The sequence below is a fragment of the Lipophrys pholis genome, assembly GCF_963383615.2.
Source record: "Lipophrys pholis genome assembly, chromosome: 9".
NCBI classification, from domain to species: Eukaryota; Metazoa; Chordata; class Actinopteri; order Blenniiformes; family Blenniidae; genus Lipophrys; species Lipophrys pholis.
In genome coordinates this window covers 32,155,328-32,169,317 of record NC_137639.1, presented here as the reverse complement: position 1 = coordinate 32,169,317, position 13,990 = coordinate 32,155,328, and the positions used below count along the sequence as shown (strand labels likewise).

The 13,990-nt window shown below is 48.8% G+C and overlaps 1 protein-coding gene across 2 annotated transcripts; it reads left to right on the top strand.

The window, feature by feature from the left end:
• The first annotated feature begins 2,308 nt into the window (after positions 1 to 2,308).
• LOC308114699 (uncharacterized protein) lies at positions 2,309 to 13,340 on the top strand. Of its 2 annotated transcripts, XR_013935630.1 has the most exons (12): positions 2,309 to 2,473; positions 3,332 to 3,541; positions 3,810 to 4,849; positions 5,986 to 6,132; positions 8,274 to 8,357; positions 8,510 to 8,614; positions 9,133 to 9,282; positions 9,513 to 9,662; positions 9,964 to 10,077; positions 10,914 to 11,093; positions 12,024 to 13,055; positions 13,086 to 13,298. XR_013935630.1 is itself a non-coding variant. In XM_080471789.1 (11 exons), exons 2-11 carry the CDS (start codon positions 3,367 to 3,369, stop codon positions 12,117 to 12,119), a joined length of 2,241 nt encoding a protein of 746 aa, XP_080327915.1. In that variant the 5' UTR covers positions 2,309 to 2,473; positions 3,332 to 3,366; the 3' UTR covers positions 12,120 to 13,340. The 2 variants fall into 2 exon arrangements, 1 of the variants encoding a protein (XP_080327915.1); XM_080471789.1 differs by having other exon boundaries at positions 12,024 to 13,340.
• Positions 13,341 to 13,990: the final 650 nt, after the last annotated feature.

Genomic DNA, 13,990 nt, shown 5'->3' with positions numbered 1-13,990 from the left:
TGTCCTGCTACATCTCACGTCTCCGCGAGGCTAGGTACATATCGTAGCTCACATTACGTCACAGGGTTTTTTTGTATAAATACCTGGTTGCCTAGCAACCATCAATCGTGAGTGCAAAAAGTGAACAAAGCAATAAGAGTCTCTTCTTCTCTCCTCTGGAAGCTTCTGGGAGTCGACCTGCTGACCTTTGACTCATTAACAACGTAGGACGGCTAACGTTACCGCGACGCAGGACGGCTAACGTTACTACGACGCAGGACGGCTAACGTTACCACGACGTAGGACGGCTAACGTTACTACGACGCAGGACGGCTAACGTTACCACGACGTAGGACGGCTAACGTTACCACGACGCAGGACGGCTAACGTTACTACGACGCAGGACGGCTAACGTTACCACGACGTAGGACGGCTAACGTTACTACGACGCAGGACGGCTAACGTTACTACGACGCAGGACGGCTAACGTTACCACGACGCAGGACGGCTAACGTTACTACGACGCAGGACGGCTAACGTTACTACGACGCAGGACGGCTAACGTTACCACGACGCAGGACGGCTAACGTTACTATGACGCAGGACGGCTAACGTTACCACGACGCAGGACGGCTAACGTTACTATGACGTAGGACTGCTAACTTTACTACGGCTAACGTTACTACGACGCAGGACGGCTAACGTTACTACGACGCAGGACGGCTAACGTTACTACGATGTAGGACAGCTAACGTTACTACGGCTCACGTTACTACGACGCAGGAAGGCTAACGTTACCACGACGTAGGACAGCTAACGTTACTATAACTAACGTTACCACAATGCAGGGCGGCTAGCAGGTGGCTAGCATCCTCTCGCTAGCATTACTGCGTCGTCTCGCTAGAGTGAGCACGTCCTGTCGCTAGCGTTAGCGTGTCCTCTCTAAAACAACTCGTTTTCTGCGTTGACGTGAATCAATGTAAGAAAGAATTCCTCATCACCTTCGTCACTGTACCGTGTTGTAGAAACTGTAGTTGACTGTAAGTATAGAAACTGTCGAATTAAAACGCTAAAAAAAAAATGTAAATGAAAGAATCTGTATGTTGTCTTTGATTTCTGTGTATTTTGTAAATGAATGAAATCTAAGTAAGAGCATCAATGTTCAACCGAGTTCTAAGTCGTAGTTAGGCTAAATGTGACGACGACATGAGTTCTGTCTAAAGGTGTGTAAGACCTTTGTTTTTCTCTGGGTTTGCACTCTGCTGCCACCTGCTGGAATCACAAAAACTACAAGAATAAACTCATGGAAGTGAACTACTGCGGATCGCTCTGTCTCCAGTCTTTATGGACGCCAGAGAACACACCCACACACACACGCACACACACACACACACACACACACACTCACGCTCACACACACACACACACACACACACGCACGCACACACACACACACGCACGCACACACGCACGCACACACACGCACACACACGCACGCACGCACGCACGCACGCACACGCACACACGCACACACACACACACACACGCACACACTCACGCTCACAAACGTGTGTGTGCAGGTTACACATAGTCCACAGATCAACCGACGGGTTTCCCAGTGGGAATTTCCCAGTTTGACCACATTTTTCCCACTTCCATTTACTAAAATTCCATTTGCTTCTTTAATTCATCTTTACTTGAAGAAAACAGTGAGATTGTTGTTTTGAGGCGCCAACATAGGAATCAGCACGAGGAGCTTCCTGGGAAATATGGAACAAATGTAATAAAAATGATTTATGTAAATCAACATGCACATATCAAACCGCGTATCGTCACTACGATACGCTAGCCTGTTAGCCTCGGGGCTAACAATTAACAAGCTGGAGTTCAGTAACGTCGACTATGGAGATAAAAACTTTTTCCTAATTTACTTTTGTTTCCATTTCAGAAATAAACCAGCTTTTTTTGAAAAAATAAACTTTTAACATCTAAACGAATTCACTTTTAAAATTAAATCACAACAGCTTGAAAACATTTCATTGAAGCTTCAAAATAAAACAAATAACAATAAATGAAATAGAGCGAAATTTAAAATGGCTTGAAATAATAAATACTAATAAAAAGTTAGAACCTTTGACTTTCTGAACTTTAATCAATATTCTGTTGATTGATGTCAGAACTTGTGGGCTTGGATTCATTTCAATCTTTAAACTGAAGAAGAGAAGTTTAATAAAGAGAGGTTTTCCCGCGCTGCGGACAGGTATGCGTGCTGACGTCACTGAGGTGACACCTTCCTGGCTCCGCCCCCTCCGGTGCTTAAGTTCCCGGTACAGATTCTTTTTCCTCACTTCAGAACGCGTCTGTCCAGCGATGAGGATGAAGATCTGCTCCTCCTCTTCCTCTGCGGGGCGGTTCGACTCGGACTGACTCGGTTCGACTCGGACTGACTCGGTTCGACTCGGTGATCCGGACTGAAGCTCGCAGGAATCAGACGGTGAGTCTAAACTTTCTCAAACTGTTTGAAGCGTCTGAATCAGTGATCAGGCGGGCGCGCGCACGGAGGGATCGTCCGCGTTCACGGTGAGGAAGAGGAGGAAGAACAGAGTGTGTCCGCGTCGCTCCGTGTGCGTGAAGACGCGGGCTCGAAGGTGACAGGCGGGGGATGCGGGGCGGGGGGGTCCCGTACGAGGACCTCCGTCCGGTCATGCACCCTGACGTCACGCGGCGACGCGCTGTCAGCGTGGCTCCCGGTCGACGTGTCCGCCCGGGTGGTGGTGGGTGGGGTGGGGGGGTGGGGCTGGGGGGGTTAAAGAGTAACTGACCTCAGGAATAAGCCATACTTTCACAGGACGTTACTTTAACACAGGGAGATGTTTCTCATTAAAAATAACAAAACTAAACAACAAATAGTAACTTTTCAAGTCTTTTCAGAGTGAAACTGATTTCAGGTCAAAATCTATAAACAATAACCTGTAAACAACAACAACAACCTGTAGGTAACAGCAGCAACTTGTAAACAACAACAACAACCTGTAGGTAACAGCAGCAACCTGTAAACAACAACCTGTAAACAACTACAACCTGCAGGTAACAGCAGCAACCTGTAAACAACAACCTGTAAACAACTACAACCTGTAGGTAACAGCAGCAACCTGTAAACAACAACAACTACAACCTGCAGGTAACAGCAGCAACCTGTAAACAACTACAACCTGCAGGTAACAGCAGCAACCTGTAAACAACTACAACCTGCAGGTAACAGCAGCAACCTGTAAACAACGACCTGTAAACAACTACAACCTGCAGGTAACAGCAGCAACCTGTAAACAACTATGATTGATTTACTCCACAGGAACCGTCTGGGTCGGGTGGTCTTTGGTCGGGTCCATGATGGCCTCCGGAGCCAAAAGCCACCTGTGCCGGATCTGTGGAGGCACTCTGCAGGGGAACCAGCGTCGATGGCTGTTCGGGGGCACAAACCGGAGACCCACTGCGGCAGGTGGCCCCCCGGGGACCCCAACCGGGTCCCACCAGTCCAGGTCCTCTCAGAGCAGCCCCTGGGGTGAGGAAGACCACCGGCTGGGGGTCCAGGGTTAAATAACTTGAGATAAAATATGGCAGATTAAGGGTGTGTGTGTGTGTGTGTGTGTGTGTGTGTGTGTGTGTGTGTGTGTGTGTGTGTGTGTGTGTGTGTGTGTGTGTGTGTGTGTGTGTGTGTGTGTGTGTGTGTGTGTGTGTGTGTGTGTGTGTGTGTGTGTGTGTGTGTGTGTGTGTGTGTGTGTGTGTGTGTGTGTGTGTGTGTGTGTGTGTGTGTGTCGGCCCGTCCTCAGGCAGTACCTTGTCTCTCAGTTCCTCGGGGTCTTTGTCCCGGTCCCAGCAGTCCCTGACCCCGTCCTGGCCGTCTAAAGCGGTGGACCTGCTGGCGGTTCTGACCCACATCCTGGGCCAGGCGGTGCCGCGTGGAGACGTCCATGGCGAGTTTGTGTGTGGGAAGTGTGTGTGCGTCCTGGAGCGGGTGTTCAAGTTCGACACGGTGATCTCCCGGGTGAAGGTGCTGTCGGCGGAGCGCCTCCAGAAACTCACGCAGGAGCGCGACCAGATCCGGCAGTGGGTGCGACAAAGCTACCGGCGGCGGCGGCCGCGGGGCAGCGGCAGCTCCGGTGACGACGACGGCGGCGGCGGCAAGGCAGAGCAGGAGAAGGAGGCCTACCGGGAGATGCTCCAGGACAACATGGCACTCTCCGAGTACGAGTGTTGGTCAGAGCGCTGGGACACGTGTCCCTACTTCATCCGTACCGGGAAGCGCTGCCGCCGGGGGAAGGGCTGCGAGGGCTGCGACTCTTTACGGGTCCCTGACTCTGCCTACGAGTCGGTGTGCGGCATCCCCCGACACCTGCCCTTCCAGCCGCTCTCCCCGCTGTGCCGGGACAAGTCCCGCAGCATGCCCCTCCACTGGCAGAGGGCACTGTCGGGGGGGTCCAGCCCGGCCTCACTGTCTGGCTCCACCCTGTCCCTGCGGACCTCGTCCAGGGCCTCGTCTAGGACCGCCTCTGTGCAGTCCCTGGACTCCCTGGACAGTCAGGACCCCTTCGAGATGGCGGGCGACTGCTCACTGGGCGACTTCTCGCTGGGCTTCTTGCTGATGGAGCTGAGGGGTATCGAGGGGAATCATCTCAGCTCTCCGTTAGGGAGCCGGATCCCCGTCCTGGGCCGGGGGCGCAGCAGGTCTGCAGGGAGAGTCGGGGGGCCGGTGTCACCCTCGGTGAGCCGTACGCTGAATTTCAGAGAGAACGGAGAGGACCAGACGGACGGAGAGGATGGGGACATCCTGACGGAGCTGAGGGACGACTTCCTGCCGCTTCATCGAGAGGTGAGTCCCACACCGGACCTGGGTGACCCTCCAGTAGTTATGGGGGTAACGGTACACCCGGGTCACGGTTCAGGATGTACCTCGGTGTTGGGGTCAGGGTTCAGTACCTCAGCGTGGGGGTCAGGGTTCAGTACCTCGGCGTGGGGGTCAGGGTTCAGGACGATTTCGGTACAACAGCAAAAAACAACAAAAAGTCAGACGTGTATGAAATGAGCTTTATTTCATTTTTTTGAACAGAATGCAAACTAAATATCGTCTGTTATAAAAGTAAAAAATAAAACAGCAAATGCACTGGCAGTGTTCATTCATTCATTCAGAGGCCAAACCAGGGTCTAGTAGGGGGTTAATGTACCGGTTGCTCTATCAGCACGTCAACAGGCTGATTAAAGCGACGATGGATTGTTTCACCAGTTTCCTCCTTCAGCCAGAGGCCGACGTGTCGGCGTGATGCGTCTCATGTGCGTTAGCATGTTTGAGGTTTTTCCAGCGCCGTGCCGCCGTGGAGCTTCACCGGTCTGAGTCCGCCAATGGACCGTCTGCCGTGGAGCTTCACCGGTCTGAGTCCGCCAATGGACCGTCTGCCGTGGAGCTTCACCGGTCTGAGTCCGCCAATGGACCGTCTGCCGTGGAGCTTCACCGGTCTGAGTCCGCCAATGGACCGTCTGCCGTGGAGCTTCACCGGCAGACGGTTGATCCGCCACTCGGACCAACGCCGTCACGTTGCACCGGGAAGACCCAGTTCCCAAATGACTGATTGACATGAAGCCGGCGGGTCTACGTAACGCCACGTTCTCAGCCTTTCTTCTTCGTCTCTGTTTGGAACTTCTTCAGCTTCTTCTTCTCATGCCGTCACGTTAATGGCAGCTTCCAGGCTCATTACCGCCCCCTGGATTGTAGGAAGACTCCAGTTTTGTTTGGTACTCAGTCAGTGTGAGTGTAGTGGTGTAAAGACCTGGTGTCTCGTGCAGAAAGCAGACCTGCACCGGAGGATCTAGACTGTGTCAATATTGACGGTGTGTTGGCGTATCGGGGGCGGGGCTGGTCAGTTGGATCCTGAACCCGGGAGCAACCTCTAAACCCGGTAGCGACCTGGTTAGTCGGACCAGTCAGCTCACTGTGGTGGTGTGTGCTTTCAGAACGCCTCCGGATCACTACACTGTGCCGTCAGGACCCTGCGAGGGCAGCTGGATCAGGCCCTGGACAGGGTCAGGACGCTAGAGGCCCAGCTGGACCGGAGGCGGAGCAACGGCTGCCAGGTCAACGGACCGGAGGAGCCGCCCACTGTACGCTTTCAGAGTTCTGACACACACACACACACACACACACACACACACACACACACACAGTAGTTGTGCTCATTCCCTCTTCTGATGGCCTTTTTCAATGGAGGAAAAATTTATTTAATTTGAGCCCAGCTTTAAGGGGCAGTATGAAGTGTGTAGCTACTGCCATCCAGTGGTAGAATTCCCTGCTGCCACGCAGGAGGCGAGGGTTCGATTCCCAGGATTCCTCAGCTCTGCTTTAAATGAACAAACTAGCGACCTTTGACCTTTTCCTTCTCTAAACAAGATCTGCAGGTTGATTCCAACGTGTCCTCGTCACATGTTGAAACCGCCGGCTGAGCTTCACTGAAGGTGTGTGTGTGGAGGGTGTGCCTACACACACACACACACACACACACACACTGTCAGGAATCCCGCCCGGCTGGTGGAGTTCGCCCTGAGCTGCCGCCTCGTGACTAAACTATATCAGCTGTTTTCTGACAACCAGCGACATCTTATACGAAAAGCTTCGCTCACATGAAAAAACACAAAAATCTGAAAATGTCAAGCCACTAGTGGCTGCTGTTTGTAATGCACCAGCTATTAGCATAGCTCCCAGTTAGCCACTGTTAGCTTTAACATTAGCATAGCTCCTGTTTCTGAATGTAGGAATGCTGTGGCCACTGTTAATATTAGCATAGCTCATGCTCTCTAGTCGATATTCTACCATAATTACCTCCTGGTGAGGGTGTTAGCATTAGTGTAGCTTTTGTTCTGTGATTCATATACGCTATAAGCGCTCTAAAGTCTCTTTTGCTAGCTGAATCATTTGTTTGCCTTACTACTCCTGTAGCTCCTATCTTTTAGCATTACCAATTATCTGAAGCTAATAACTTCTTGAACAGCAGCTCTGTTACGATTTGACAACGACGCCCCTCCAGTAAACTGGAGGGGCGTCGTTGTCATGAAATTAGAGTTGGCCTGTGTGATTAGCATTAGCCTGTGTGATTAGCATTAGGTGGGTGTATCTATCAAGATCAGTGGGTCGCACCGCCCCATGCGGTCGCTACGGGCCCCCCCACATCAGTTCCGGCCAGTGGATAACACCCCCCCCAGCTGCTCAGGCTGGTTAATCTAGGAAATCATGTTCCTGTCTAGATAGAGCTGCTCAGGCTGGTTTAATCTAACTGCAAATAATATATGTAGCACGAACAAGGGTATTGTATGTTACCCCCCCCCCCCCCACTCTTCTCTTCTCTCTCTCTTTGAGCGTCCGCCCCCCCCCCCCCCCCCCCCCCCGTGCAGCAGCCATACCAACTCCTAATAAAGCAGCAGCAGGAGGAGACTCCAGGTCTCTTCCTGTTCAAGAACAAAAACTGTTCTGACTCCAGAAGGTTCTAGATCACATCATGTTGTTTGGTCAAGCTGCTGAACAGGACAAGGGGGAAAAAAGAAAAGAAAAGAAAAAGGATTAGTCTGTGTGATTAACATTAACCCGTGCGATTAGAATTAGCTCGTGTGGTTAGCATTGGCCCATGCTATTAGCATTAGCTTGTGTCATTAGCATTAGCTCATGTGATTAGCATTAGCCTGTGTGATTAGCATTAGCCTGTGTGATTAGCATTAGCCTGTGTGATTAGTATTAGCCCTTCTAACAGCCGTCTGAATGTTGGTAGTTTATGAAGAGTAACTTCATCAAGTAAGTATTTGTACTAAAAGTTGTAAAGTCACTCCACTACTTTTTAAATATGTAATCAGTAACTGTAGTAAATTACTGTGTAACCTCAAGTAAACACTTTTAATTACAGTAACTATCAAGTAATTTTTTTCTATGCTGACTAGTAACTTTACCAAGTTAATAGTTGTTTGAATCAAAGTAATTAATAAAATGACTGCACTAATTCTAGAAGCTGTGCTTGAGGTGAATTACCACATAACACAGTAACTCTGGCAAGTACCTTGTAACCATTAAGTAAATACCTTTTTATGTACAGTCACTTGTAAATAAACTCCACTGTCTCGAGAAGAATAACTCTAATTCATTATCACAGCTACTAGTTACTTCTTCATAAGTTCTTTTGAGTTACAGTAACTGTGATATGGATTCAGTACTTTTAAAAGAAGTAGCTAATCCTGGAGTAATCCTCCTGTGTTGTGTGCAGCTGCTTCAGGAGGAGGAAGGAGGAAGAGATGCTCTGCTGCAGAGTTTCAGCTCCTCGCTGCACAGCAGGGAGCGGCTGATCCAGGTGAGGGGGCGGGGCTTCAGGGGGCGGGGCTCTTAAAGTGACAGCAGTCCTGCAGACTCGTGAGCTCCAGGTGATCGGTGACGTCTACAGACTGTGAATAAACAATATCTTCCTAATTATTATCCCACTTCGCTCCGGTTTCCCTCCTCCAGGAGTGTCTGGTCCTGATCAGCACACTGAGTGATGAACATGGTTCGAGTCCGGAGCTGAACGACACACTGAGCCACAGTCTGAAGGAGCTAATATCTCAGAACAAGGTTCTTCTACGATTATCACTCACTGAATCTGCTAGCTTAGCATCAGCAAAAGTCCTGTCTCCCTCTGTTCAGGTGGTCTGTGTGTCTTTAAGGCGGTCTGCACTCGCGGCAATGTATCGGTATTAGATGCAGTCTGGTTGTACTAGCGGCGGGCTGTACTAGCGGTGGGCTGTACTAGCGGTGGGCTGTACTAGCGGTGGGCTGTACTAGCAGTGGGCTGTACTAGCGGTGGGCTGTACTAGCGGTGGGCTGTACTAGCGGTGGGCTGTATTAGCGGCGGGCTGTACTAGCAGAAATGTACTAGCAGAAATGTACTAACGGTGGGCGGGCTGTATTAGCGGCGGGCTGTACTAGCAGAAATGTACTAGCAGAAATGTACTAACGGTGGGCGGGCTGTATTAGCGGCGGGCTGTACTAGCGGCGGGCTGTACTAGCGGCGGGCTGTACTAGCGGCGGGCTGTATTAGCGGCGGGCTGTATTAGCGGCGGGCTGTACTAGCGGCGGGCTGTGTCTTGCAGGACACTCTGCAGACTGTGAGCAGTGAGATGATCCAGAAGCAGAAGAACCTGCACACTGAGTTGGAGATGCTGAGGAAGGCGGGACGGGACCAAGACCGAGACCTGGACACTCTGAACACGGTGCTGCGCTGCAACCAGGACGTCATCAACGTAAGAACCAATCAATAACAACCAGGACGTCAATGTAAGAACCAATCAATAACAACCAGGACGTCATCAACGTAAGAACCAATCACATCAGTACTATCAATACTATTGATCTACTGATCTGACCGACTGAAGGCTCCTGGACTCCAGGTTGTTCTGGTTCTGGCAGGATTTGAGGCGGATCACTGATCTCGGGTATCCTAGTGGCTGATGGGGGCTGTGCTTCCCTGCAGGACCTGCGGGGGGCGCTGCAGGACAAGGAGCGGCTGCTGGAGGAGGCACGGCAGGAGAAGGAGCTGTGGAGACTGAGGGACGGAACTCTGACTGCTGCTCTGAAGGAGAAGGACGAACAGGTCTCCATCCTGAAGGAGCAGCTGGAGCAGGTCTCTGTTTCTGTCTCTCTCTGTCTCTCTCTCTCTTTCTCTCTCTCTCTCTCTCTCTCTCTCTGTCTGTCTCTCTCTCTCTCTCTCCCTCTCTTTCTGTCTGTCTGTCTGTCTCTCTCTCTCTCTCTCCCTGTTTCAGTAAAACTTGACTTGGGTTCTTTAAAAGAGTATTTCTTTTTTATTTGAAGTAATAATTGTCTTGTTTTTTTAAATTTCTGAATTAAAATCGTCTTTTTGTCGCAGCGATTCGTTAACGTGACCAAAGTTGGTTAGAATGTTTGTTTGTGCTCTGATTGGCCAGCGAGCGTCAGGGGGCGGGGCCAGCTGGGAGCAGCGGCTTGGAGACGGCGCCACCTTGTGTCAGGAGGTGAGCAGGCTCACCGACAGCCTGCAGGACTACCAGCAGCTGCTGCAGGTCAATAACACACTTTATCGATCAGCTTCACTTCACTGGAAACTCAGACAGGCGAGTTTCAGGTTCTGAGGGACGACAGAGGAACCAGGAAACACCTCAGCACATCTAAAGCTCCAACACAGGTTGCATCATCTCCAGGTCCATCGGAGGCGGTGAAGCAGAACCGTTGCTTCTCTCTGCAGTGTCAGTCCAGCATCTGGTGTCATGAGACGGCCTTGATAGTTCTGGTCAGAGACTAGTTCCCAGTGGGACGGGTGTGAAGAGACGTCAGGGAAGGACAGAGTCTCCGTCCTAACATCCACCTCCAGGAGAAAGAGAAAAACAGTCCAGCCTTCAGCGTCTGGACGTCTCAGGGAATCTGAATGGACATCAGATTTGTTTTGGGTCAGGACGTCTTCGTCTGTCTCTCGTCCTTCAGTCTCTGGTCTCCATGCTGCTCCTAATCTGTGGCCATTTCTTAGGGTTCCAGCTGAGCTCTGAATTTGTCCAAGTTGGTTTCCATTCCTCGTAAAGGCGGAAGAGTCCCGTCCTGCGTCCTCTGAGTTTATCATGAGTCTGAGCGTTCAAAGTCCTGCTGTCCCCCAGGGACGATGGGCGTCTTCTCCTCTGTAGCTCAGGAACCCAGCATTGAAGATTCAAAATGGAAACATAAGAAGTTAGATAAAGAAAAGTAAACTGAATGTTTTCAAAAGTAGAAAAATACATAAAAATGAATTAAGAGTCAAAAAAGATCAAATAAATAAATAGAATAAATTAAAGCTAAAATGTTATTTATAGAAACTTACTGTGAATAATTCTCTCTCCTGGTCCTGGTCCTGGTCCTGGTCCTGGTCCAGACTCGGCAGCAGAGCTATGCGGTGGCGCTGAGCCGTCTGACCAATCAGCTGCAGGAGTCCCGCAGGGCTCAGTGGGAGGAGCAGAGGAGGAGGAGGGAGGAGCAACGACAGCAGGAGGAGCAGCAGGAGGAGCAGAGGAGGCTGAGGGAGGCTCTGAGGAGCAGGGACACTCTCATCCAGGTGGGTGTTACTATGTGTTACTGTGTTACTGTGTGTTACTGTGTTACTGTGTGTGTTACTGTGTGTGTTACTGTGTTACTGTGTGTGTTACTGTGTTACTGTGTTTGTTACTGTGTGTGTTACTGTGTGTTACTGTGTTACTGTGTGTGTTACTGTGTGTTACTGTGTTACTGTGTGTGTTACTGTGTGTTACTGTGTTACTGTGTTACTGTGTTTGTTACTGTGTTACTGTGTGTGTTACTGTGTGTTACTGTGTTACTGTGTTTGTTACTGTGTTACTGTGTTACTGTGTGTGTTACTGTGTGTGTTACTGTGTTACTATGTGTTACTGTGTTACTGTGTTTGTTACTGTGTTACTGTGTGTGTTACTGTGTGTTACTGTGTTACTGTGTTTGTTACTGTGTTACTGTGTTACTGTGTGTGTTACTGTGTGTGTTACTGTGTGTTACTGTGTGTTACTGTGTTACTGTGTTACTGTGTGTGTTACTGTGTTACTGTGTGTGTTACTGTGTGTTACTGTGTTACTGTGTGTGTTACTGTGTGTGTTACTGTGTTACTATGTTACTGTGTTACTGTGTGTGTTACTGTGTGTTACTGTGTTACTGTGTGTGTTACTGTGTGTTACTGTGTTACTGTGTGTTACTGTGTTACTGTGTGTGTTACTGTGTGTGTTACTGTGTTACTATGTTACTGTGTTACTGTGTTTGTTACTGTGTTACTGTGTGTGTTACTGTGTGTTACTATGTGTTACTATGTTACTGTGTGTGTTACTGTTACTGTCTGTGTTACTAGTGTTACTGTGTGTGTTACTGTGCCTGTGTGTTACTGTGTGTAACTGTGTGTAACTGTGTGTATTAGTGTGTGTGTTAGTGTGTAACTGTGTGTATTAGTGTGTGTGTTAGTGTGTAACTGTGTGTGTTGCTCCTGCAGGAGATCCTACAGGACGCAGAGCAACGTGACTTCCTGTTTACAGAACTGCAGAAGAAGAAACAAGAACCTGTGACGGCCGTCAAACACACACTGTGACACACACACTAACACACACAGTAACACACACAGTGACACACAGTAACACACAGTAACACACACTGTGACACACACTGTGACACACACACAGTAACACACACTGTGACACACACACTAACACACACACTAACACTGTGACAGACACACAGTAACACACAGTAACACACAGTAACACACACTGTGACACACAGTAACACACAGTAACACACACTGACACACACAGTAACACACACTGTGACACACACACACTAACACACACACTAACACTGTGACAGACACACAGTAACACACACAGTGACACACAGTAACACACAGTAACACACACTGTGACACACACACAGTAACACACACTGTGACACACACACTAACACACACACTAACACTGTGACAGACACACAGTAACACACAGTAACACACAGTAACACACACACTGAAATCTTTTAATTTAATCTCTGATTTCAATCAGGAAGTATTTTTTGCTTTTTTTCTGGGGTTGAATTTAAATTTACAGTTTTTTAGTGAATTGTCTCATTTTTATTTTCTTTCTCATTTTTCTGTTTTTCACATTTTCTGCTTGAATTAATTTTCCATCTTATTGTTTTTCTTTTCTATTTAGTTTTGTTTCTATTTTTTCTTCCCTTTAGTTTTTCTGCAGTTTTATTTTGAAGCTCGTCTTGTTTTCCTCTTTCTTTCTCAGTTTCTGTCTTTTTCTTTCTTTTCCCGTCCGTTTGTTCATTTGAAGTTTTTCTTTTGTTTCTTCTGATGTTTTCACTCTTTTCTCTCTTTTATTTTCCGATTTGTCGTCTTATTTCCTGGTTTCTCTTCATTATTTTTCTACTTTTCCTGTTTTCATTTTTATCCGATTTGAGTCAACATTTTATTTTATTTTTACTCTTTTGTCTACATTAAATGTTGGATTTTTTCATGTACTTTCAGGTAGTTTCATGTAGTTTACTGTAGTTTCAGGTAGTTTACTGTAGTTTCAGGTAGTTTACTGTAGTTTCCTGTAGTTTCCTGTTGACGCTTGCTGCTGGCTTTGCGGACTGGAGTTGCTTTCTGTCCACGCTGCTGATGAATCGACGGTCGTAGTTTTTCTCGGCAGCGTTTTGTGTTTTTGTGAAGCTGAAGTGAAGTTTTTCCTGCTGGATGATTGTTTCTCTTCACTTCAAGATGATTAAACTCTGGAATCACCTCGACTTCAGTTTGGTTCCTTTCTGCTTCACTCGTCTGCTGACAACGTGTTGGTCATGACACACACACACACACACACACACACACACACACACACACACACTAAATGATTATTTTAAACACTGAAGTTCAGTGAAAATCACGGCTTTTAATTTTTCTAACCAAAGTGATCAGAAACGTGATCAGAGCAGAAGAGTTGCATGTCTTTTTGATGTTAGCGGCTAGCTTGGGGGTTCCACCCGGAGGTTCGACCCGGGTGTTCCTCTCCGAGGTTCCACCCGGAGGTTCCTCCCCAAGGTTCCACCAGGAGGTTCCACCAGGAGGTTCCACCAGGAGGTTCAAACTGATCAATGAGAGTGACGGGTGAAGGCCGGCTGCTCTGTGATGATCAATACTCTGTCTCACCGTGGTGATGAACCTGAAAGCTTCTCCAGCTGCTCCGGTCCATCAAACAGTCCGTGACCCACGACCCCCGGTCGGAACCCGCCAGAGCAAACCACTGCACACATCAGCAGGCCCAGCACGCATCACTGCAGGACCAGGAGGACCAGGAGGACCAGGTGGACCAGGAGGAGAGAATCAATATATTATAAAGTCTTTTCCAACAGCAGCCAGATGCAGGAACGATTTCCGTTGAGCTGCAGGAGAGAATCCAGCCTCTGAATCAGGAAGCAGCTGAC

Coding starts and splice junctions, on each gene's coding strand:
- LOC308114699 (XM_080471789.1), top strand. CDS start 3,367: ATGATGGCCTCCGGAGCCAAAAGCCACCTGTGCCGGATCTGTGGAGGC. Junction 8,358..8,509: donor GCAGGGAGCGGCTGATCCAG/GTGAGGGGGCGG, acceptor TCCCTCCTCCAG/GAGTGTCTGGTCCTGATCAG. Junction 10,078..10,913: donor ACTACCAGCAGCTGCTGCAG/GTCAATAACACA, acceptor GTCCTGGTCCAG/ACTCGGCAGCAGAGCTATGC.